The 25,514-nt window shown below is 37.7% G+C and overlaps 2 protein-coding genes across 8 annotated transcripts in view; one reads left to right on the plus strand and one right to left on the minus strand.

The window, feature by feature from the left end:
• Window positions 1-360: 360 nt before the first annotated feature.
• DIMT1 (DIM1 rRNA methyltransferase and ribosome maturation factor) lies at window positions 361-17,906 on the plus strand. 4 transcript variants are annotated; one of them, XM_037022297.2, is made up of 12 exons: window positions 361-659; window positions 880-953; window positions 2,088-2,174; window positions 4,097-4,158; window positions 10,545-10,638; window positions 10,724-10,773; window positions 11,846-11,969; window positions 12,103-12,195; window positions 13,456-13,520; window positions 14,087-14,150; window positions 15,247-15,353; window positions 16,822-17,906. In XM_037022297.2, the coding sequence occupies exons 1-12, from the start codon at window positions 581-583 to the stop codon at window positions 16,862-16,864; spliced, it is 942 nt and encodes a 313-aa protein (XP_036878192.1). In that variant the 5' UTR covers window positions 361-580; the 3' UTR covers window positions 16,865-17,906. The 4 variants fall into 4 exon arrangements, with proteins under 4 accessions (XP_036878192.1, XP_073091957.1, XP_073091949.1 ...); XM_073235856.1 differs by lacking the exons at window positions 361-659; window positions 880-953 and having other exon boundaries at window positions 2,086-2,174; window positions 10,724-10,767; window positions 11,839-11,969; XM_073235848.1 differs by lacking the exons at window positions 361-659; window positions 880-953 and having other exon boundaries at window positions 2,127-2,173; window positions 4,095-4,158.
• Window positions 17,907-19,520: 1,614 nt separating this feature from the next.
• KIF2A (kinesin family member 2A) overlaps window positions 19,521-25,514 on the minus strand; it is a 77,003-nt gene continuing 71,009 nt past the window's right edge. For all 4 annotated transcript variants that reach the window (XM_037022302.2, XM_073235832.1, XM_037022301.2 and 1 more), the window contains 2 exons: window positions 22,953-23,088; window positions 19,521-20,427 (listed from right to left, as the gene is read on the minus strand). In XM_037022302.2, the coding sequence (XP_036878197.1) occupies window positions 20,342-20,427; window positions 22,953-23,088 (222 nt within the window). In that variant the 3' untranslated portion in view covers window positions 19,521-20,341. The remainder of the gene's footprint in view (window positions 20,428-22,952; window positions 23,089-25,514) is intronic.

Genomic DNA, 25,514 nt, shown 5'->3' on the forward strand with positions numbered 1-25,514 from the left:
CGGAATTCCTTTGCACAGCCCAAGCAGTGAACTCACTGCCCCAAGGGAGCAAGTTCCTCACCCAAGATCCTGAGTTTCGCACCGCAAATCGTCTGGGAAACAGAAGCGAGGTGCATGACAAAAGGAAACCTTTGGATTTCAGTGATCCCAGACAGTTGCCTGACAGAGCATCAACAGACCTGAAAGCTTTATGTAACTTAACCCTCTTTCACGATGTGCAAAGCTCAAGACCAAAACGCACTCGCAAGCAGCTCCGAGAGGACTGGGAGAGAGGCCCCGCCCCGGCTCCATACCAGCCAATTCCACCTGCCAGCTCGGTGGCGCGGTGCCCTTTGGGACCTGTAGTTTCTGGGCCGTGGGCCCTCCCCAGCGCTGGACTACACTTCCCGGTGGTCCCGGGCCACGCGCCCTGCGTCCGGGCCAAGCGCAAAGCCGGTTGGGCAGAGGCGACCTCACCCTCCCGTGTGGGCTGCCGTGGCGCCTGCCGGGCGCGTTGGCAATACCCTCGCGGCTCGGTGACTCCGCGAGCCGGTTTCGGGCCTTCGTGATCTCACGGGCCCGTGGGTCCGCGTCTGCTGAGATGCCGAAGATCAAGTCGCGAGCTAGCGCCCGCCGCCGCGAGCGGCCGAGGCCCAGCCGGGAGCTGAAGAGCGCCGGAGGTGGGACAGTGGCGGAGGGCTGGGCGGCGCGGCGGGGGCAGTGAGGCCGGTCGGGGGCGCGCGTCCGTCCCGCGGAAGGGCTGCCTGGAGCGGGTGTTAGCCCCGCTCCGCGTGCGACGCCGGCGACTCGGCGCGGTCCGCCCCACCACCTCGCTTCTCTGGGACCGTCTCGTGGCTAATTTTATTGGGGAATTAAGGATGTTTTCGTGTTGTCTTCCAGGACTCATGTTCAACACGGGGATTGGGCAGCACATTTTGAAAAACCCTCTCATTGTTAACAGCATTATCGATAAGGTGGGTATGGAAGAGCAAAAGGAGAGAATTGTTGGGTTATTGTTTTTATCGATTCCTTAAGGGCGGAGAGGATGCTTGACTCAAAATAAATGTTCTATAAATACTTGCTAAGTGAATGGAAGAATTGTCTGGAATTCATAGGCTGTCTTTGAAAGCATGATTTATTTTGTGAGTGGATTTCTCCTGACTCCAAATTTTTGTCTTTTCTTTAGGTCATTTACTTCATTGCTGGACATTTGTACTTATTCAACCTATTTCCAGTAACTTTTTCTAGACACCATCTATCGCCGTTAGTTTTTATTTATTCCAGAGCCCGAAAATATGTCTAAGCCACATGTTAGGAAGTTTGTTGCCCAGAGAAAAAGCTTAAATGGTACAATCCAGTGCCACATATAAACTCTTTGCAGTGTTCCTCCTATATGGGGTTATGGGTGTTCTCTTATTATAATGGATGGGTTTCATGCTAGGACATGAAATACAGGTGATGTAAATTACTTTAATGGTTACAAAGGGAGCCTCCTCGAACTGTAGAAAGAACTGTTACATTATATAAAGGATCACATCCTGACCTCACATTGCAAAGTGAGGATTGACCTAGCTCTTTAACCATTTTGACTAGTGCACTTGCAGCATCTGATGAAAGCTGTATACCCAGGATACTGCAGCTTTGTGTATACAAATATCCAGTTTTGTGTACAATCTCTTGGTACTCTGCATTCCTGAAACCATACATGAGTTGAGAATTGAGAAATCCTGGTATACTCTGTATAATTCTCAGACAAGGTCATCTTATGTAGTACTTTCTGGTTTGTACTTACTGATAATCGAATCGATAACAAGAAGCTATTGGAATCATTTCCAAGGTAGAAAGCAGAATCCCAATCCCAGAAAGAACTGTTCTTGCTGTTTTTCATACAACTAAGTATTGTTCCAAGTTATGGAGAGGTTAGATTTCCACCAACATCTAATGTCAATGAGAAGATTTCGTTAAGCACATAGATCATAAAAGAATATCATAAAAATGGAGTCACAATAAAATCTCTTAACTGAGGACTTTTAGGTAAAGATATTTAGGGATAAGTTAAATGATGTGTTCAGATATGCCAGTAGCTGAGGTGGTGTGCTTGCTTGCAGGCTGCTTTAAGACCAACTGATGTGGTGCTGGAAGTTGGACCTGGAACTGGTAATATGACTGTAAAGCTGCTAGAAAAGGCAAAAAAGGTAAAAAAGAGGGTTTAGTGTTCTGGTATCAGAAATGACTATGTGAACAAGCTTAGCTGATTTGAAAATATAAATCTGTTTTAATTCATTGCTATTATTTTAACAGTGACTCTTGATCCTTTGCTGGAAACTTTTAGAAAATAAGGGAAGGCCAAATGGGTGAAGGCGGCTAAAAGATATAAGCTTCCGGTTATAAAATAACTAAGCCCTGGGGATGTAATGTATAGCATGGCAACTATATTTAATAATAACATATTATATATTTCAGAGTTGCTAAGAGTACATTTTAAGAGTTCTAATAAAGAATTTTGCAACTATGTATGGTAACATGTTAACTACTTATTTTGAGATATATACATATATCATGTACAACTGAAACTAATACAATGTAATATGTCAACTATATCTCAATTTTAAAAAATGGTTTAAAAAAAGAAAAGATGGGATATGTCAGGAAAACAAACCACATTAGATATTTCAATACAGGGTATGGTTTTTAGAGGACTGAAAGAGTAAAATGGGAACACTGAGATATCCTGAAAAATGATAATTGCAAAGAGTAGCTACCACTGCCAGGCTGGGGGTGGGAGGTGTACAAAGTAAGGCAATTGGAGTTCCTGGAGTCTAGAACTTTGGAGAAGTAGTTCTGAAATGCTGGAGCATAGGCCTTTGAGATTGGGGTGCTGCCTGGCCGCTGCTGGTACCCGGTGTCCAATTAAATGGATCCATACTGTGCCCTCTGGTGGAAGTAGACAGCATATCTTAAAGAATTTACCTGAAGAGAGTTTAATGATGAGTCATTAACTAAATGTGGGACTGGGGTTAAGGGAAGCAGTAAGCATTAGTGAAACACCTAGGGGACTGGTAACAACAGGAAACAGTTACCATCCAAAGACCTCAAGGGGGAAAATGAGGGAACTGTTTCTGGAGCAGAGAAAGGGCAAGAGCCACTGAACAGGGGCCACTCAGCAGAACATGGCCATTGCCAGAACTTCTGCAGGGTAGGCAGCAGGTAATATTAGGAAATACTCAACCTCTCCCTTGTGCCCTATAATGTTGGTGCCTTTCACTGGCCAGTGCCAACTCAAGTGGAAAGGGCAAGGTGATACAAGGTGATACAGGGTGATACAAGGCTATATCACCCTGCAAGGCCCAGAGAAAGCTAGAGAATGGATCTGGCAGCTGAATAGAGTGAGCACATATATATCTGTTGTAGACGTGGTCCTGGCAGTCAGTAAAACCTCATTTGATACTGAATTAAAATTAAAGTTTAGCCTTATCTGGTATCCCTTTTCATTTACATAAGAAATTATTTATGCTCTTGTGTTCTGGATCTTAGTAGATGAGAGAAGTAATATACTCATTTTAGGAATAGTTGCTTTGTATGTTTCTAAGAGCATTTAGTACACAGACATGTTTATTTTTTTCATCTGTTGAATTACAAAGCATGGATCCAGAAGAGTGTGATAATTCTGTCAGTTATTTGGGTGGAACTCTCACATAGTCTGGTTGTCTGCTTTTCTGTGTATTTTGTTTGAAATGATATAGTACAGTTGAAGGAATATATATTCTTTTCCTTGCAAGTTTCTATTCAGGGCTAAATAAGTCTGTCTTTCCAACTCGGCCCAGCCCTCTGGCCCAGGCTGAGCAATCCCGGCTTTTAACTCAGTGGGCTGAGCAGCTGCTCAGCTGTCTCCAAGGCAATGGTGAGCTTGCAGAGGGCTTGCAGGGTTGGTGGGCTGGGCAGACCCAGCAGGGGCTGGATGCTGCTCTTCCTGGGTAGAGCAGCTTACCCAGGTCAGAGTGTAGAAGGGGGAGGAGAAGCTCATGTAAATCAAGGAAGAGTTACTATTGAGGTAATAAGAAAAGACACATATTCCATAATTAACCCCCAAAACCTTTCTTTTTTGTTTTTAATTTAGGTAATTGCCTGTGAACTTGACCCAAGGCTAGTAGCTGAACTTCACAAAAGAGTTCAGGGCACGTGAGTATGCATAGTAGAATTAAAGTGCATTTTAATCTCATGAAACACTATTCTTTTTTTTTTTTTTTTTTTTTTTTTTTTGAGAGGGCATCTCTCATATTTATTGATCAAATGGTTGTTAACAACAATAAAATTCAGTATAGGGGGGTCAATGCTCAATGTACAATCATTAATCCATCTCAAGCCTAATTCTCGTCAGTCTCCAATCTTCTGAAGCATAACGAACAAGTTCTTACATGGTGAACGAATTCTTACAGAGTGAATAAATTCTTACATGGTGAACAGTACAAGGGCATTCATCACAGAAACTTTCGGTTTTGATCATGCAATATGACCTATAAACCATCAGGTCAAATATGAATATTCATTTGATTTTTGTACTTGATTTATATGTTGATCCCACATTTCTCCTATTATTATTATTATTTTTATTTTTAATAAAATGCTGAAGTGGTAGGTAGATGCAAGATAAAGGTAGAAAACATAGTTTAGTGCTGTAAGAAGGCAAATGTAGATGATCAGATGATCAGGTGTGTGCCTATGGACTAAGTATTAATCCAGGCTAGACAAGGGCAGCAAGACATCCACGGATGCAGAAGATTTCTCTCAAAGCAGGGGGGGTGAGGTTCTGAGCCTCACCTCTGTTGATCCCCAAATTCTCACCTGATGGCCCCCCTGCGACTGTGCCTGTCTTAGGTTGTTCCTCCCTTGAGGAATCTTACCCGTCTCTGGCTAACCAGTCATCTTCCGGGGCCATACAGGGAAATGTAAAGTTGGTAAGTGAGAGAGAAGCCATATTGTTTGCAAAGGTTAGCTTTTTACTTCTTTGCAGATTTATGCCCTGTGGCTTCTATGCCCAGCACTTGTCTCGAGGTATCTTTACCACCTGGAGGAATTATGATACTCGGTAAATTCGATATGAGGCACGAATTCTATTTAAGGTTTGTAATTAGGAAGGAAGAAGAAAAGCTATAGATGTAGTATATGAAGGAAACTTGGGAGGATTGATTATTTCTTTGACATATCTTCTTGTATAGTACCTTAAGTATGTATAGGTTTTAAACTACTAACTAATTTGCACACACATATTAACATAATAGGAATACGGTGACATAAACAAAGCAAATCTATAATTACCAGCCATCTCCAGTGAAGCCAAGAAAACCATTTAGGCACCCTAGGCATTTGTGAAAATTTATCTATGATATGATGGATATTTTCCAACTGTACTTGAACCATCAGACAAATTAAAGCAGCCCATTTCTGGGATCTGTTCACATCCCATATGTTCTTTTAACCATAGATAGTCTATAGTCATGAGATTTTGGGGTGCTACAACTTGCACCCCTCCCAACTCCTGGTTGAGTTCCAACAGTACAGATCCAGTCAAATTCGTTGTCTCACTGTATGCACATGCCAGCCTAGACATCTCCCTCCTCCTTCTTATGGCAAGTCCAGGAGACGGTGGGCTGGATGCAGCCACAACCGCAGCATCGTCCGGATCCCTGTGGAGGCTTTTTGATGATCATCCCCCGGCACGAGTCCTCCAGAGAGTGCTGATGCCGGAAGCTCCTCCTCATATCGTATCTTAGTTCATTTTCTGGGTATCCAAGCTAGGCCTTGATCTTCTGCGTAGAAACAAACAGACCCTTTGCCCACACTTTGACATGCCCTCTATACCACTGTGCAGAACTCATTGGAGGTCAGCACACAGTAACTGCTTTTTTTTTTTTTTTTTTAATTAAGAGAAAGGAATATTATCAGAAAAGAGTACCTCCATAGCTGATCATCTGACACCCTTTAAGTGATCAACATTAAGGATATTTAAAGCATGCGTTGATCTTTGATTTACCAATAGTTTTATCCTGTTAAGGAGTAATCCCCCTTTTCTTTCTTTCTTTCTTTTTTTTTTTAAATTTTTAATCTACACTTACCTGAAGAATACTATGTTTACTATGCTCTCCCCTATATCAGGTCCCCCCTAACAACCACATTACGGTTACTGTCCATCAGCTTAGCAAAATGTGGTAGAGTCACTACTTGTCCTCTCTGTGTTGTGCAGCCCACCCTCCCCTTTCTCCCTCCCCCCATGCATGCTAATCTTAATACCCCCCTTCTTCTTCCCCCCCCTTATCCCTCCCTGCCCACCCATCCTCCCCAGTTCCTTTCCCTTTGGTACCTGTTAGTCCATTTTTGGGTTCTGTAATTCTGCTGCTGTTTTGTTCCTTCAGTTTTTCCTTTGTTCCTATACTCCTCAGATGAGTGAAATCATTTGGTATTTCTCTTTCTCCGCTTGGCTTATTTCACTGAGCATAATACTCTCCAGCTCCATCCATGTTGCTGCAAATGGTTGGATTTTTCCACTTCTTATGGCTGAGTAGTATTCCATTGTGTATATGTACCACATCTTCTTTATCCATTCATCTACAGATGGACATTTAGGTTGCTTCCAATTCTTGGCTATTGTAAATAGTGCTGCGATAAACATAGGAGTGCATCTGTCTTTCTCAAACTTGATTGCTGCGTTCTTAGGGTAAATTCCTAGGAGTGGAATTCCTGGGTCAAATGGTAGGTCTGTTTTTTTTGCATTTTGATGCACCTCCATACTGCTTTCCACAATGGTTGAACTAATTTACATTCCCACCAGCAGTGTAGGAGGGTTCCCCTTTCTCCACAGCCTCGCCAACATTTGTTGTTGTTTGTCTTTTGGATGGCAGCTATCCTTACTGGTGTGAGGTGATACCTCATTGTAGTTTTAATTTGCATTTCTCTGATAATTAGCGATGTGGAGCATCTTTTCATGTGTCTCTTGGCCATCTGTATTTCTTTTTTGGAGAACTGTCTGTTCAGTTCCTCTGCCCATTTTTTAATTGGGTTATTTGTTTTTTGTTTGTTGAGGCGTGTGAGCTCTTTATATATTCTGGACGTCAAGCCTTTATCAGATCTGTCATTTTCAAATATATTCTCCCATACTGTAGGGTTCCTTTTTGTTCTATTGATGGTGTCTTTCGCTGTACAGAAGCTTTTCAGCTTAATGTAGTCCCACTTGCTCATTTTTGCTGTTGTTTTCCTTGCCCGGGGAGATATGTTCAAGAAGAGATCACTCATGTTTATGTCTAAGAGGTTTTTGCCTATGTTTTTTTCCAAGAGTTTAATGGTTTCGTGACTTACATTCAGGTCTTTGATCCATTTTGAGTTTACCTTTGTATATGGGGTTAGACAATGGTCCAGTTTCATTCTCCTACATGTAGCTGTCCAGTTTTGCCAGCACCATCTGTTGAAGAGACTGTCATTTTGCCATTGTATGTCCATGGCTCCTTTATCAAATATTAATTGACCATATATGTTTGGGTTAATTTCTGGGGTCTCTAATCTGTTCCACTGGTCTGTGGCTCTGTTCTTGTGCCAGTACCAAATTGTCTTGATTACTATGGCTTTGTAGTAGAGCTTGAAGTTGGGGAGTGAGATCCCCCCTGCTTTATTCTTCTTTTTCAGGATTGCTTTGGCTATTCGGGGTCTTTGGTGTTTCCATATGAATTTTTGAATTATTTGTTCCAATTCATTGAAGAATGTTGCTGGTAATTTGAGAGGGATTGCATCAAATTTGTATATTGCTTTCGGCAGGATGGCCATTTTGACGATATTAATTCTTCCTAGCCATGAGCATGGGATGAGTTTCCATTTATTAGTGTCCCCTTTAATTTCTCTTAAGAGTGACTTGTAGTTTTCAGAGTATAAGTCTTTCACTTCCTTGGTTAGGTTTATTCCTAGGTATTTTATTCTTTTTGATGCAATGGTGAATGGAATTGTTTTCCTGATTTCTCTTTCTATTGATTCGTTGTTAGTGTATAGGAAAGCTACAGATTTCTGTGTGTTGATTTTGTATCCTGCAACTTTGCTGTATTCCGATATCAGTTCTAGTAGTTTTGGAGTGGAGTCTTTAGGGTTTTTTATGTACAGTATCATATCATCTGCAAATAGTGACAGTTTAACTTCTTCTTTACCAATCTGGATTCCTTGTATTTCTTTGTTTTGTCTGATTGCCGTGGCTAGGACCTCCAGTACTATGTTAAATAACAGTGGGGAGAGTGGGCATCCCTGTCTGGTTCCCGATCTCAGTGGAAATGCTTTCAGCTTCTCGCTGTTCAGTATAATGCTGGCTGTGGGTTTATCATATATGGCCTTTATTATGTTGAGGTACTTGCCCTCTATTCCCATTTTGCTGAGAGTTTTTATCATGAATGGATGTTGAATTTTGTCAAATGCTTTTTCAGCATCTATGGAGATGATCATGTGGTTTTTGTCTTTCTTTTTGTTGATGTGGTGGATGATGTTGATGGATTTTCGAATGTTGTACCATCCTTGCATCCCTGGGATGAACCCCACTTGGTCATGGTGTATGATCCTTTTGATATACTGTTGAATTCTGTTTGCTAATATTTTATTGAGTATTTTTGCATCTACATTCATCAGGGATATTGGTCTGTAATTTTCTTTTTTGGTGGGGTCTTTTCCTGGTTCTGGTATTAGGGTGATGTTGGCTTCATAGAATGAGTTTGGGAGTATTCCCTCTTCTTCTATTTTGTGGAACACTTTAAGGAGAATGGGTATTATGTCTTCTCTGTGTGTCTGATAAAATTCCGAGGTAAATCCGTCCGGCCCCGGGGTTTTGTTCTTGGGTAGTTTTTTGATTACTGTTTCAATTTCTTTGCTTGTAATTGGTTTGTTTAACTTTTGTGTTTCTTCCTTGGTCAGTCTTGGGAGGTTGTATTTTTCTAGGAAGTTGTCCATTTCTTCTAGGTTTTCCAGCTTGTTGGCATATAGGTTTTCATAGTAGTCTTTAATAATTCTTTGTATTTCTGTGGAGTCTGTCGTGATTTTTCCATTCTCATTTCTGATTATGTTGATTTGTGTTGACTCTCTTTTTCTCTTAATAAGTTGGGCTAGAGGCTTATCTATTTTGTTTATTTTCTCAAAGAACCAGCTCTTGGTTTCGTTGATTTTTGCTATTGTTTTATTCTTCTCAATTTTGTTTATTTCTTCTCTGATCTTTATTATGTCCCTCCTTCTGCTGACTTTAGGCCTCATTTGTTCTTCTTTTTCCAGTTTTAATAATTGTGATGTTAGACTATTCATTTGGGATTGTTCTTCCTTCTTCAAGTGTGGCTGGATTGCTATATACTTTCCTCTTAAGACTGCTTTCGCTGCATCCCACAGAAGTTGGGGCTTAGTGTTGTTGTTGTCATTTGTTTCTATATATTCCTTGATCTCTATTTTGATTTGTTCATTGATCCATTGATTATTTAGTAGCATGTTGTTAAGCCTCCATGTGTTTGTGAGCCTTTTTGTTTTCTTTGTAGAATTTATTTCTACTTTCATACCTTTGTGGTCTGAAAAATTGGTTGGTAGAATTTCAATATTGTGGAATTTACTGAGGCTCTTTTTGTGAGCTAGTATGTGGTCTATTCTGGAGAATGTTCCATGTGCACTTGAGAAGAATGTATATCCTGTTGCTTTTGGATGTAGAGTTCTATAGATGTCTATTAGGTCCATCTGTTCTAGTGTGTTGTTCAGTGCCTGTGTGTCTTTACTTATTTTCTGCCCGGTGGATCTATCCTTTGGGGTGAGTGGTGTGTTGAAGTCTCCTACAATGAATGCATTGCAGTCTATTTCCCTCTTTAGTTCTGTTAGTATTTGCTTCACATATGCTGGTGCTCCTGTATTGGGTGCATATATATTTAGAATGGTTATATCCTCTTGTTGGACTAAGCCCTTTATCATTATGTAGTGGCCTTCTTTATCTCTTGTTACTTTCTTTGTTTTGAAGTCTATTTTGTCTGATATTAGTACTGCAACCCCTGCTTTCTTCTCACTGTTGTTTGCCTGAAATATGTTTTTCCATCCCTTGACTTTTAGTCTATGCTTATCTTTGGGTTTAAGGTGAGTTTCTTGTAAGCAGCATATAGATGGGTCTTGCTTTTTTATCCATTCTATTACTCTATGTCTTTTGATTGGTGCATTAAGTCCATTTACATTTAGGGTGACTATTGAAAGATATGTACTTATTGCCATTGCAGGCTTTAGATTCGTGGTTACCAAAGGTTCAAGGTTAGCTTCTTTAGTATCTTACTGCCTAACTTAGCTCGCTTATTGAGCTGTTATATACACTGTCTGGAGAGTCTTTTCTTCTCTCCCTTCTTATTCCTCCTCCTCCATTCTTCATATGTTGTGTGTTTTGTTCTGTGCTCTTTTTAGGGGTGCTCCCATCTAGAGCAGTCCCTGTAGGATGCCCTGTAGAGGTGGTTTGTGGGAAGCAAATTCCCTCAGCTTTTGCTTGTCTGGGAATTACACTATTCTTTTTTAACTGCTTTTTTCCTTATCATCAGGCCTCTGGCCAGTAAACTTCAAGTAATGGTGGGTGATGTGCTGAAAACAGATTTGCCATTCTTTGATGCTTGTGTGGCAAATTTGCCATATCAGGTATGTTTTCAATTTGTTGGGAACATTATTTGAAAGGTTTCTCTGGTGTGTATTCCCCAGAAATAACTAGTTAATTCTTTTACAGATCTCTTCTCCTTTTGTCTTCAAGCTGTTGCTTCACCGACCTTTTTTCAGGTTTGTGACAAAAGACCAAAGTTACTGACCAATCTTAAAAAGACAGAAAGGTTAGGCCATGAACAGAGACAGCCAAAGATGAAAGTTAATTTAGTTGCAGAACTACTAGAGAATTAAGTTTTTAGAAAATAACAATTTGTGTGGAAGTCTGTCTTTCTCTCCTTATACAGTTGACAGTTATCTGAGGTTGGTGTGGTGTAAGTCCTGCTTCTGAGACCAGACAGCCTTTTCCCATTGTCTAATCCTCTTGCCATTAGCCCAGGTCAGACTTTTTTTTAATTGCCTTATGTCCAGACAATTGCAGGAACCTCCTAACTGATCTCTAGCACAATCTATACCAGTGGTTTTCAAACTGCAAGCCAAAAACTTGGTTATAAAATAGATTTAGTGAGTCATGACCATCATGTTTTGTAATGACATGGAATAAAATATATGAGGACATTCATTGTATATGGTCCGATGATTATAGTTTAATGAAACTTTTGTTTGAGCTACATATACACATACAGATACAGGTATTTGTGTCCTGGGTTGAAGTGTCAAATGTATTTCTTAGTGTGACTCGTCAAAAAAGTTTGAAAGTTGAAACCCAGCTTTTCCTCTCCTGTTCAAGAACTTCCAGAAAGTCTCCCAGTGCTTGCTGAATAAGTCCACATTCTTTAAACTGTTCAGTCAGGAGGATGCTTATATCACAACCTCCCTCTCCTGCTTCGGCTCTTCCAAAAGGGTGTTTGCCACCCCACGAATACAGTTCTGCCGCTGAGCCAATTATGTTTGTTTTTTTTTCCTAGAAGGGGTGATGGACTAGTGCTGATCTGAATTACTTAAAATCATCTAATCACTGAGGGCTTAGATTTGTAGGGGGTTAGAGATGCAGCCATTATAAAATGAAAAACAAAGCCAACTTGATCATTTCTAAGGCTGAAAGTGTTCTACCTGTAACCAGCTGGACTAATTATCATTAACCACAGATGTTCCTTTCCTCTATCACCTAAGAAAATTCATTGATGTTAAAACACATTTATAGTTTAATCCCTATTCCTTTCTGTTGTCTTTTCTGTTGTCTTTTCAGATGTGCTATACTTATGTTTCAAAGAGAATTTGCCCTCCGACTAGTTGCAAAACCTGGAGATAAACTGTACTGTAGACTTTCAATTAATGCACAGCTGTTAGCACGTGTGGACCATCTAATGAAAGTGAGTGTTACTGAAATAATGCAGCTTAATTCATCCTTGAGCATTTTGCTGTGCCTTCTGTGAGGAGAGCATATTTGATTTCTAATTTAAAGTTGTTTTTGAGAAAACAACTTGAACATTCTCTGATGAACAGGTTGGGAAAAATAACTTCAGACCACCACCCAAGGTGGAATCCAGTGTTGTGAGAATAGAACCTAAGAATCCACCACCACCCATCAATTTTCAGGTAAGGTTAAAATACGAGGTCACTCAATGAAGGGAGAAAAAAAGTCCAAGCTGGAAGACATGTGTCTATAGCAGCAGAAAAATACTGAACCGAAATGTCCAAACAAGAAAACGTTATTATGATACATCCCTCTGAAGGAGTAGATGGAATAGAATAATTTGATGCAAAGTAGTTGTGGAAGACCACAAAAGATGATGTAAAATGTTTGCAAAAGGTATAAAGATGAGAATGCTGTTGCCTTTTGCTGAAGATTATAGCTGTGGAAAACATGTATCTATTTGAATAAGATTTGTAAAACAAGATAAATTGAAAGTAGTTGTGTTAGAGTGATATTATGGGTAACACTTTTTACTTAAAATTCTTGTTTTTTCAAATTAAAGGGAAGCAAGCCAGATCACTTGATGTAAAACCTTCCTGCAGCCACTTTGGATAAAACATATTGGCTTGTATGGTCAACAGGTAGTGGCAAATGGGGTGGTTTGTCCATTACTCCTTCAAGGAAGGATAGATGTGTTGCACAGGATATATTAAAAAAATCATGTCTGTTTTGAATCATATTTTTTGAAAATGATGCTGTCTTGCCAGTGGGCTTCAGCCCCGGGCAAGTTCACTATGGATTCAATGTGACCAAAGAAATGACAGTAAAACGTTCTTCAGGTGAAAGGGTTATACCCACCTTTATTTCCACAGTGGCAGGTCAGTCACTAAAATCCCATTCACTCAGAGCAAGTCTGCATGCAGCAAGCCCGTCTCTGCCTCTGGGCCTCTAGGCCTGCACAGCCGTCCTCTGGGCTTCTGTCCTCGGCGCTGCCACCATTCCAGCCTCTGCTCTCCTGCAGCCTTGCAGCTGTGTCACCATGTCGCCCAGAGCACTGGGCAGGCCTCTTTATAAATAGTCAGTAGTGAAGTATTGCCCACACGTGTGTAGTGAGCTAGCCAACCAGGGCCAGGTGAGAATCCTGGCCATAGGAACCTTCACTTTATCCACAGATACTTATATTTAAATAAATGCCATGTTTTTTGTTCAGATGTGAAACAAATATATATATTTTTTCTAGTTCTTAAAATTGAGAATAAAATATTTAGTGAGTGGAAAAACCAAGTATACATTTCATTTTTACATGTGTGTCAGCCAGATCAAGATACAGAAATATGTTCATCACTCCAGAAGGTTCCTTTCATTTTTGTATATTAAAAGGCAATAAGCCGGCATAGGCAAGGTTTGATATTTTTTAAGAAAACATCCATTTTCTATTTCAGGAATGGGATGGTCTAGTAAGAATTACCTTTGTTAGGAAAAACAAGACACTGTCTGCAGCATTTAAGTAAGTATTTCACTCATTTATAATGTTTGAAGGACCAGTGCTCTAGGAACTGTGCTAAGTGCTAAAATTTGGTCCTTTGCCTAAACACATACCCTAAAGCGTTAAGTTTATCCATGTCCAAACACATTCTCCCTTTTCAACTTTGTACTTTGGGAGGCAGGAGAATTTAATGAAGGCTAGAGTTGGGAATTGGATCTGGTTTTCTGCAAAACAGGAAAAAATACCAAAAACTGACCACACATCTGCCTAGTTTTCCCTTGGAAAAATGTAACAGCAATGTGGGGGCCCAATGGCAAAACAGAGATCAAAGCCTTAATTTTAGGGTTTTGGTTTTTTTTTTAGGTATTTTATGGAGAGTCTAGAACTTCTTTAAGAATTTAAGAGATGTTTATGAGGACTTTACTTTTTAAATATAATTAGTGATTGTTTTATAAGTTTAAATATTCAATAATTTTTAAATTCCTTAAATTCAACCATATGAAATATAGATTTAATCTTAAAGGAAATTACTTATAGTCTCTGGTATGGGAATAGTAGTTGTAATATTATTTTTTTTAATGCTATAGGTCAAGCGCAGTGCAACAGTTGTTGGAAAAAAACTACAGAATTCACTGTTCTGTCCATAATATTGTAAGCAAAAAATGTTCCTGTGGTTTTGATTTGTTTTGTTTTAAAATGTCTTGTTTCTTTTTCAACTACCACTCATAAGATTCTTAATTTCGTACATTCTAAGGGATCCTTAAAAAGACATCATGTCATGTCTAACTAGCACAACTTGAACAAGTCAGGGCTGTTGTATTATTCTGGAGCAGATCAGAAGAACCTTGATTACTCCATTCACTCCTCTGTAACTGATAGTTGTTTTTAGCCAAGAGATTTAGTTGAGTCATAATTTTCTCAAAGCTTTAGACGTGTGGATTGCTCAGCTCAAAATAATTGAGTACCATCTGAATTGGAAACATCCCTTCTTGTTGCTCATTTCGCAATTAAATTCCAAGTTACCATTTTCTCATTTTTTTTTAATTCCCAGAAATTGAAATAAAGTATAGGCTGAATAGCAATTTCTCGTTCTGAGCCCCGTCTTTTATTTTCATCTGTGCAACATTTTTTTGACCAATTTTGTGTAAGCACACACATATCCATGTAAAATGAATTTGTGATGTTTGATAACTTTTTCTTTCAAATTAGAGAGGTAAGAGCAATTTTTTTTTTTTTACTCAGATCTGTGGTTTAATGTATCACATTGCTGCTTCCATTTTCTCTTTTATGGATAAAGTCATTAAACTTCTGCCTAAGTAAGAAAATATGAAACTTGATTAAGAGAAATCTGTGTGTGAAAGATGTAATATTTTCAAGGGTTGGAAAGGTCATCTCTTTGTGGAAAACTTGCTAAAATGAAATTTGTACCAAGAAAATGTGAGTTGTTTTGAAAGGAATTACAATTGCTTTAAATTTAGTTGACAGCTTTTTGTGAAGCCTCAAACTTACATAACTATTTCAGAATTTTTAAGGAAAGGGCAGTAATATACATGATTAACTCAGAATCCTCGAGTATTTGGTATATGCTTAAGAACAGCTGCTTAACTAATGAGAGATCAAAGTCTTACCTGCACAAATAGGCTCTCCAGACTGTCACAGATAAAGGTGATTGTTTTGATTTACTGAACTAAAAAAAAAGAGTCAAGGTGACTTCATTAAAGATTTATTCTGAATCTTACATTGATAGATAATACCAGAAGATTTCAGCATAGCAGATAAAATACAGCAAATCCTAAACAACACAGGTTTTAGTGACAAGCGTGCCCGTTCCATGGACATCGATGACTTCATTAGGTAATTACATTTTGTTTATATTTCTCTACTGTGACACCTTCAGATTAGAGATTTAAAGGCTTTTAAGTGGTATATAACTACCTGCAAGTTATTGCATAGCACTTCCATGGCATGGAATAGTATTTGGTGTAGAAGATGAGGCTAGGTAGCTGCAGCAGAATGAGTATTTTTCTTTAAGCACAGTAGTAAAGAACAGTCTGAGCCTGGAGATGGCCTCCATGTCAGTGTATTATGGTGTGTGTACTCCTCCCCATCAGCCCCCTCCCCCAACTTCCATTCAGTTAGTTTTAATAGTTTGTTTCTTCATAGTAGCCTGTAATGTAGAAGAATCATACATGTAGTTGGATCTCATTCTTTTATTAGGAATAGCTCTTGTTAAACAGATCCTCGGCTGGAATGTCAGTTATAAACATGTCTGATTTTCCTTTCTAACTGGTATAGTGAGAACGTTAACTTGTGTAGACTGAGACAAGTTCTAGCTTCCTAAAGTAAAATAAGAATGTCTTAATTATCTGGGCAATGTAGACCAAAATTTGTTTTCCTTGGATTAAGCAAGTAAGCTATCTAAAAGCAGAGTAAGGCTTTGATTACTCAGATAATTACTAACCTTGTGCTCGCTGGTTTTTGTCCCTAACACTTTCATTTCCTAATAAGTTGTCTACAGTTTTTGCTTGCTTTGCCAGTTCATTTTTAAAGCTTCCATGTTCTAGGTGCTGAATGAAAAATGAGGGTAGATTGCTCCAGAAGTCATTGGTTTGACTTAAACAGTTCTATATACCTACAAGAAATTGGGTTTATATTTTATATTGGCAGGCTAGCAGTACTATGGAGTCTTTATTAAATGTTAATAAAGGACTTCAACATTATTCATAAGTACCTATGTTCCTTTTTCAGACATTTTAACCCATCTAGATCTGCACTGTGGGCCATCCTGAAAAATCTCAGGTCTAAATAGTTAAACATTTTCCTTCATCCTCACTAAACTGCCTCAAGGATATGAAATATACAGTTTACTAACTAGGATATGCTAAGTACATAGGTATCCAGAGAAAAGCTATTTATTTGTATTTAATTTGAATCTCTTAAACAGTGAGCTCTGCAAGATAGAAAGGACATGTAAGATTGGCCTTTATTACTGTAATTCCAAATAGCTTCTTGTTCACTCACCATGCTGAAATGGAACAAGTGATCAGTGAGCTTAGGCCTAGCATAGTGGAGGTCTAAGATCATTTTAGTCAAATTCATCATAATACATATAGGTTATGATAAGAGGCACCAAATGATATGGTTTTAACCTGTCTTATAAATTTAGTTGAATAATAAAGTTTCTTTGATGACTGGTGTTAGGAGTGGGTGGGCTTTGTAGGTATGCTGATAAGTTTGTTTTAGAATTCATGGTATAGGAGCTATGAACTGTTATGTGCTACTTAGTTTTTCAATAACTTCTCACTTTGGTTTCGTTTTTCAGATTGCTACATGGATTCAATGCAGAAGGTGTACATTTTTCTTAAGCATCTGGGAAAGAATTTTTTAGACTTAAGAAATGAATTGTATATTTTTAATAATTTTGAGAATGTGAACAATACTTTTGCTCCACTGGGGCACTATGTGCTTGACTATTTTTAATACTATTGTCACCACTTATTACTCTGAATTTTTACGGTGGTTAAGTCAGTCAATTCTGAGTACTCAGAAGTTTGTTTTCTTTTTTTAAATCTAGAATAGGGCAGGGTCCAATCCATACATGATAATCTCTGAGAGCCACAGACACAACTTTGCACTTAACTTCTAACAGTTTATTGTGTGAAGATGTTACTCTTCTATGTTACCTCTTACTGTGAGGACCTCTTTGGGCCTTCATTAGGCCTTTGTCCCTCAAGTAGTAAAAATGTTAAAATATATTTAACTCAGTCACATACCCCCATACATACCATTTCTTCTTTGTATTCATGTGTATAGTAAAAAGTTATTTCTTAATAATGTCTTTATTTTGCTTCTTATTTTGTCTGTTTATTTTGTACAACCCCTTCAGCTATCCCTGTAGCATCATAAGCTACCATCAGGGTCCTGGGCAAGTCTGAGTCCACTACTGTCACTGTGTGGTGCAAGTGTATTATTTTGGGGCACTATTCTTCACCTGGGAAATGAGGATGCTCAACCAGAATGAAGTGAACTGAGACTGTTTTTTTCTAGGGGAGAGTCACACATTTAAGAGAATTTCAAAGGGTTTTGTAAATCCAAAATTGGCTTTAAAGTTAAAATGTCTGCTCTTCAATTTCAAAATAAACCAAAACCTAACCAGCTTTTTTCCCACAGCTATAGGCTCCTGATATTCAAATGACTTCTGGATAATTAAAATTTCCAGTGTTTTCATATACCTGATGCTTAGTTTTAAGCTGTTTTTAAAATGTCAGGTTGAGAATTTCAATAAATGTCATCAATAGTAACTACTATGTTTAAATCAATGTAACATTAGGTGTTAATGTCCTTTAAAGAATTATAGTAGCTGATTATTTTACTTATATAAAGAAATAAAAAAAATCTTTATTGATACTTGGCTTTCTTTATATCTAACTTAATAGAAGGAGTATTTCCAAATTAATTAGTACACTGAATGAACCCAGAAGGGAAGTTGTTCAAAGAGATTTGTTTGATATCTGGCTTCAGTGATATAGTAAAACATTCCTATATAATTAAAACAATGTATGTTCATAGTTATTAATAGGTCTATCAGCTTTCAAGTCTGAGAAAGTAAAGCATGTTTAATCCAGATCCAAAAAAGTAGTTATTCTTTAACAACATATCAAGCCACTTTTGTTAAATAATATTAAATATACTTAAAAGTATGTTTTCAGCATCACAAAACTACTTACTCTGCAAAGTTCAGTTGTATTATCTTTCCTTTATAAGAAAGTTTAAGATTTAATTCAGCTCTCCCTCTTTCCCTGTTCCTCTATGAACTGCTGAGTTTGTCCCTTTTCTGGCTTTCAGTTTTCCCTATCTGTGAAATTGACAGACTACATTATACAGCCAAGATCTTTTCTGATACTAATGTTTTATATACCTTGATTACTGATCAGAATGAAGCCACTAAGCATAAGGCAGCATATTTGGATATAAGGAAACCTTCCAGAGATAGTACCCATTTAACTTAAATAATTAACACTAATCTGTTGTGCTTTAAAATGAGCAAATACACATCTCTTTATTGCCTTTTGAAGGTTGATTAGCCTCAAAAACTACCTTTTTAAACAGCTCTGCAAGGTTCATAGTAACAGTTCTCCATTCCTTTGAAATAAACACAAATAGAACCTATCTTAAACAGTTTTAAAACCTGAGTCCCTTCCAAAACAAAGGTGACTAAAGTAAATAATCTCTAAAACTCAATCCATAGATTTCATTTATTAATAAGCACATCATGAAAAATCTACACTTGTTCTAGACTTCAAGTTTACAGAGGAGCATTTCACCATGGTGTTAGGGTTTCCCACAACTACACTCTTGAGTTCTGTGAACAGTGTAGTAGGGAATCTGGCTCATGTGACTCTATTCACAGCTTCCCTTTGGCCCATATGAATGAGCTATTAGTTCCCTAGAGAAATCAAAACAAGTTATTCTTGGGAGATGTTTTGTTATTAATCTACTTCTGGACTCTCCAGGGAACTGAGGGAAAACTCCTAGAGAGAGCTATATAAATCCTTTAATAATATTTACATGAGAAGTGGCCAGTTTTCTTCCTTGGAGTAGCAATCTGTAAAAATAAGTGCCACCACTTAAAAAGTAGAATACTCTAGACCAATTTATTGTTGAGAATCACCAAATAATGGTGAAACATAACACATTAGGTAATGGATGGAACTTGGGTTAGATCTGCCTTTTAAGTCAGAGTCGACTCATTGTTACCTTAGTTCCTTTTCAAGGGAGTTATGTACTGCCTGCACTTGGCTTAAACTAACAATTCTATTATGGACTGCTTTCAATGTACATATTCATGCATTAAAAGCCAATTTCCTTTATCAGTACATTTAAGTTATATTTTGGGTTGCTAATGGACACTTCAACTTAGGTCATAGTATTGGTAAGGATCAAGTTGCACTATTAGTCTTGTTAATAATACCACACTGGAACACACACTGCATATATATGTATTATCCTAAGATAAAACTCTTCTCAGAATTTCATTACTTTTTATTATACACCAACTAGTTTATATTTTACTTCTTTACAAAGAAAATGCTAAAAAAATTATAACCACATGTTACATGGTTTTAAGGTCAAAATTCCAGATTTCTTTACATATATGATGGAGTGGTCCAGCAGCTATGTCCACTGTCACAGACTTTAGTTCCATTCAATGATATGGCACATCCTGCAAAAACAACTAGTCACACACAAAAAATGTCTCAAATACAATAAAAATTTACACACAATAAAGGTAATTTACACTGACAAATAAGGAATGTAATTTTTCTTGGCTGTGCTTCAGAAATTTAGGGTGATAGCCTTAGTCAAGGCACAAAGCAGGGAGAGGTGAGCACAGCTATCTCTAGGAGTGGGCAAGGTATGTACAATCACTGATGAGGTATGCATGCATGCAAAGGATTTAAAACCGCTGTCTTGCTATGAAAATTGAACCAAGTTAAAAGGAAATGCTGTGGCTTCCTCTTACTAGTCACCTCTCGACCAAGTCCACAATCTTACTTTGTCATATAGAAAATAAAATTGGCAAGGATCTCCAAAAGTAAATCACTGTTTGGGTAAATGAAACAAAATGCTTCATTATTCCCAACCTTGGTTGTGCCTCCTGGACCAGAAGCATTTTGTAGACAAAGGAGAGTTTCACAAAACTGAAATGTCATTGAGGTGAAGGGACAAGACATTTTCCACAGACACTTAAAATTTCAAACTTTCAAATGGCCCTTACAGCTGAACCATTGTATGTTACACTAGTGAGGGCCTCTGGGGATCCTTTAGCAGCAAATGCCATTTTAAAGGGCACGGGGTCTCTTCGGGTTGATTTGCTTGCTGGCCTGTTCTTCTTCTTGTAGAGCTGCACGAAAAGATTTCACTTTATCTTGGAAAAAGAAAAGAATAAGGGAATAAGTAGTGTATTACATGCAATACAATACACAACTTTTTGGCTCCTATTAGTCAGCTATCTTATTTCATGAAATAAAATAAGGATTTTTCTTTTCATTCTGTGTTGTCCAGAAGCTGAGTACTAAATACAATGGTCAACTATAGTAACAGTTTAATTACAGATTCCTGGACATTTTTTATCTTCAACAGGTTTCTGTTGTGTTTTGGCACATTTTATAGTGTTCAACCTTATTTGAATTCCTGTTGGAGTGTAGACAGGTTATGTTTGTGTGTAAAATATGATTAGTCATGTCCAAAAGGAGTATTATGAATCTTATTAAACTGTAAACATAGCAATTTCTTCTCAATATCAGGAAATTTCTACTCCCAGTTCCTATGTTACCTTTTCATAAGCTATGAAATTTCAGAAGATTCTCCAATTTGTAATAAAAAATGTCATTTTCCCCTATATCATTGACTGTAAAAGGGGTGGGGAGGAAGGATTACAGGATTATACATTTCTTGGTCCTAAAATCCTGTCTTACCACTTATCATATACTAATTCAGAGTCACATAAGAATAAGAAATAGGTAAGCAAATGGGCAGAGGCAAATAACAAATCAGTTGTGAAGATGAGAAAGCTTTCCACAAAATGGTTTTTAACTAGGGGTGATTTCTGACTCCCCCCTAGGAGACATCTGGTAATATCTAATCAATAGAGAGTAAGGATTCTGGTAAACATTGTATAATGCACAGGACAGTACCTCTCAACAAGAAATTACCCAACTTAAAATGTGTTAGTAATGCAAAGGTAATGGCCTTTAAAAGTAAAGAAAGATAAAAAGTTGGAATGTCAGTACAATGATGTTTGAAATGCTGATTTTTCTGAAATTTATAAAGGAATTTTAGGACTTCTTCATTTGGTGCCTGCTAATATAATAACTCAAACTTCTTAAATTACTACGGGCATACCTCATTTTACTACATTTCACTTTATGGTGCTTCACAGATATTGCAGTTTTTACAAACTGAAGGTTTAAAGCAACCTTCCATCAAGCAAGTCTTTGGGTGCCATTATTCCAATAGCATTTGCTTACTTTGAGTGTCTGTTACATTTTGGTAATTCTTACAATATTTCAAACTTTTTCATTATATTTGTGATGGTGATATATGATCAGTGATTATAACCTGCTGGAGGCTCAGATGATGGTTAACATTTAACAAGTATTTTAATTTAAGGTATGTACTTTTTTTTTTAGTAGACTAAATTATAGTGTAAATATAATGTTTATATGCACTGGGAAATCAAAAAATTCATTTGGCTCTCTTTAGTGTGACATTTGCTTTATTGCAGTGGTCTGGAACCAAACCTACAGCATCTCCAAGGTATGCCGGTACCAAAATTATCTCTGGATGGTAAAAACAATTTTTTCCCTAAGATCTAAATAATATAATATATAGGTAGTTAATTTCTTCAAAGTTATGGATGTGCTTCATATACATGAATCCTGAGAAAATTAGGGAAAGAAGTCAAATAAGTTGAATGGTACATATTACAGAGGAAAAAAAAGAATGCATTATGATCTGTTTTCTGAACAAAATACACAGAAAAGCTCCTTGTGAGTTATGGCAGATTAGAAAAATGATCAAAACACTTTAAATGAAGGCTTAAATATGAAAAACATGGAAAACAGAAGTAAATTTCAGAAATCCTACATCCGCACAAACAATTCTCAATTGGGTAAATGGTTAGTGCTGACTCTACTGGATATGATTTCAAACAAACAACTTCACAAAGCTGCTAGATTAAAAAATTAAGCAGCTTGTTTGGTGCCAAAAACTAGCAATTTCAATCTGGTTTCATGTTGCATTGCACACACACACATACAGATGCCCACCTGCATATAAATGGAGACAGCTAATTTGCTAATGCCTATAAAATTAGCATATACAATAAATGTTAATCTAACGCTACACAGAAAAGCTAATTAAAAAGCCAAGAAAACATGGCATGTGGTTAAGCCACATGTATCCCTCTACAAGCAAAGTAGAAAGGGTAATTGTCTTGAAACCTTCTCCTTAACTTTTTTACAAACAAGTGTTCAAAGGAAAAACATGACCCAAGATGCACAGAAAGTTGATGTAGATAGGAAGGTTACAGAAAGATGACCTTGATAGACCTAATCTAGAGAAAATAATTCTGAAAAGCACTGGTCTACCAAACTGAAAACCTGAGAAAGTATATAGATATACATGGTTGTTAAAATATATTTTCTCCCTTTAATCATAAGATATCTTTACCTTTACAAGAGACTAAAAGAAAACAGATGACTAGAGAGTACTTGAAATGACACTCCATGTTTTTTTCTTCTTTTTCTTTTAGGAAAAATACAGAAGAATGCTGGGTTTGTCATTATACCTCTAGAAAGATGTTAAAGGGTACCCTTTTCACTTGAGATGTCCTCTTTCTTACATACAAATATTAAGTAGATTTCAAACAGTAAATGAAGAAAGAATTACCCCGCAGCTCAGTTAAAATGTCTATTTTTTGCTCAAGAATAGCTTCAAGTTGTGTAGCGTATGAATCTACATCATAGTCTACTTCTTCAGTCATCTCTAGGAGGGCCTTTTCATCTTCTAACCATCGAATCGATTCCTAAAAAGACAAAAATAATCCAATAAACCTTTGTGTAAGACAGAAACCAATTTATAAATTTTATATAATCAAATACTCAAGAGGGTATTCTCTAAAATATTAATAACCATACATTTATTTTCGAAACAGTATCAAGACATATTTCCTTTAATAGAAGTATGAAAGGCCAAGCAAAATGACTTTGTTTTTCTACTTTTACTCTACCTTGGTTGGAGTTTTGGGGAGGGAATGAATCAAACATCAATGAGCATATTTACTCTCAAAACTTTAATAGCTATCTCTAAAACAGGGAAAGAATGTGTATAAAAAGCTACTGAGCAATTTGATGAGGTCTTTGGTAGCCTAGAACCTGTAAATCATCTGGAAAGAACATACCCATTTGGAGCTTCACAGTGCCTGGGGTCAAGAGCTAACCCTAAATTCTGAATACTAGCTCTACAAAATTACTGTGACTGTAAGGCTTCAATGAAACCCTTCATTCTTAACTGATTTTAGATATGTAGGTTTCATTTACTAGCAACACTGTGACGCGTATGGATGATCAACAAGGCCATTCTGAATTAGACATTTTGGATATAAAAACGGGCAACTCCTAGCTTTCTGAGATACATCCAATTTTCCGAACATCAATGCAATTTAATGGCTAATTACAACTGGACTGTGTATCACCAGGTAGGATTGGTATAGGTAGAAACATCTATCAGAAAACTATACGTGTTTATTGATTAAAACACATACACCTACCCCAGTATTTTTTCTGTCCCTTCAGCTATATTCTTACTTTTTTAAAAACAAAACCCTATTTTGAGAAATGGCAGACCACAGTAAGGAGCAGCAATTAATGGAATTGTAAAGAGAATACTGGATTGAAAGACAGAACACCCAGTTCTGCCAATAAATAAATAAATAAATGACTTTAAGAACGCATCATAAAATGGCAGAGTGGGAAATGATGGTTTTTATATGACACATTGTTCCCAAAGGGCACAGACAACAATTTTTCTAAATTACAAGTGTCCCTTGATTTAATCTAAACACCTAGGCCTTAAAGCAATTCTCATAAGGGTTTGACTAACAGTTTTAATGAATGTACATTCTATCCTAACATGATAAAATAGTTCTATTTTTAAGCCCTGAATTCAGCTAAGTGCTTGAACGGCCTACATATACACACACATAATCACACACTTTTTTTTTTTTTTTTTTACAAATAAAGATTTCTTCACATCGGAAAAGGAATATAGGTCAATAGGGAGACTGGGTTATTGTTTTATTTTTTTCTCAAAAGGTATTTAACTATAGCACTACAGGAATGCGGAGGAAAGAGGCAAGTCAACCAGATGGTCTCTATAATAATGTCATGTTTTCTTCACTTCCTCAGAGGTACCATCCTTCAGGATATTATCTTATTAAAAGGGGTTGGGGGTGGGAAGAAGGATCACACAGTAAGAGTGCTTTCAATAGGTTGAACGCCAATAGGATGAATACCGAAGGATCTCCACAGACAGGAATATAACACTCTTCACTCAACTGCCACTGATGGCTCTGTAAGAACAGGAGATCTCTGCTCCTGAAGCAGTCTAACTGTTCTGTGAAGACTGATACTTCCTTAACTGTTTGGATACCGTTTAGGAAATTTTCTTACTGCTGTCAAATGAACTGGCCTAAAATGAAGAAAGGGATAGTGGAGGGGAGATTCAACTTCTCGAAAAATGGATGGCTAACAAAAGCAGAGTTCTAGAGTTCAAGAATAGTTTGAACAACAATACATAGATAGGTTGTAGCCATCATTCATTCTATTCAAAATGTGTCAGGTCATACGCCCTACAAAAACACACATGCATAGACTTCAAGAGAGAGATTAAAGATGGTGGCGTGAGAGGTGAGACAGAGGCTTCCTCCTAAAACTACATATAATACAAAAATATAATTAATAAACCTAATCCTGAAAGAGCAACAGGAAAGATGGCTGTGCCAGACGGCATACAACTGGAGAGAAGAATAAACGGAACGTGGTAACGAACCAAAGCCATGGCCCACGGGACCCAAGCCCTTCCCCCACCCCAGCTCACCGGTGGGAGGAATAGAAACAGAGTGGGGAGGGAGTGGAGGCCTGAGACTGCTGAACACCTAGCTATGGAGATCTACTCTGGGAGCACAAACCTACATTACATGGTTCTCTTGTGATTAGGGGGGTTGGAAAGCTAAGACAGGCAGCATACCTGGAGAGACTGAGATTCCAACTGCTCATGGAAAACAGGGATCCATATCCGGCTCCTCTGAGACAAAAGAAAGGCAGGAAGCCTGAGAGACTTCCTAACAGCTAAAGGGGCAATGATTGCACACAGTTTACTGCTCAGGAGAAAGGACAGGTAGACAAAATGTTCCGGGTACTCTGCCCAGCAGGTTGGGAACTTTCATGATCT

The sequence above is a fragment of the Manis javanica genome, chromosome 1, assembly GCF_040802235.1.
Source record: "Manis javanica isolate MJ-LG chromosome 1, MJ_LKY, whole genome shotgun sequence".
Classification (NCBI taxonomy): domain Eukaryota; kingdom Metazoa; phylum Chordata; class Mammalia; order Pholidota; family Manidae; genus Manis; species Manis javanica.

Excerpts from the sequence above, each read along its gene's own strand:
- DIMT1 (XM_037022297.2), top strand. The coding sequence starts at position 581 with ATGCCGAAGATCAAGTCGCGAGCTAGCGCCCGCCGCCGCGAGCGGCCG. Across the intron at positions 10,639-10,723 it reads TGGCAAATTTGCCATATCAG|ATCTCTTCTCCTTTTGTCTT; the intron begins GTATGTTTTCAA and ends ATTCTTTTACAG. Across the intron at positions 14,151-15,246 it reads ACTGTTCTGTCCATAATATT|ATAATACCAGAAGATTTCAG; the intron begins GTAAGCAAAAAA and ends TTACATTGATAG.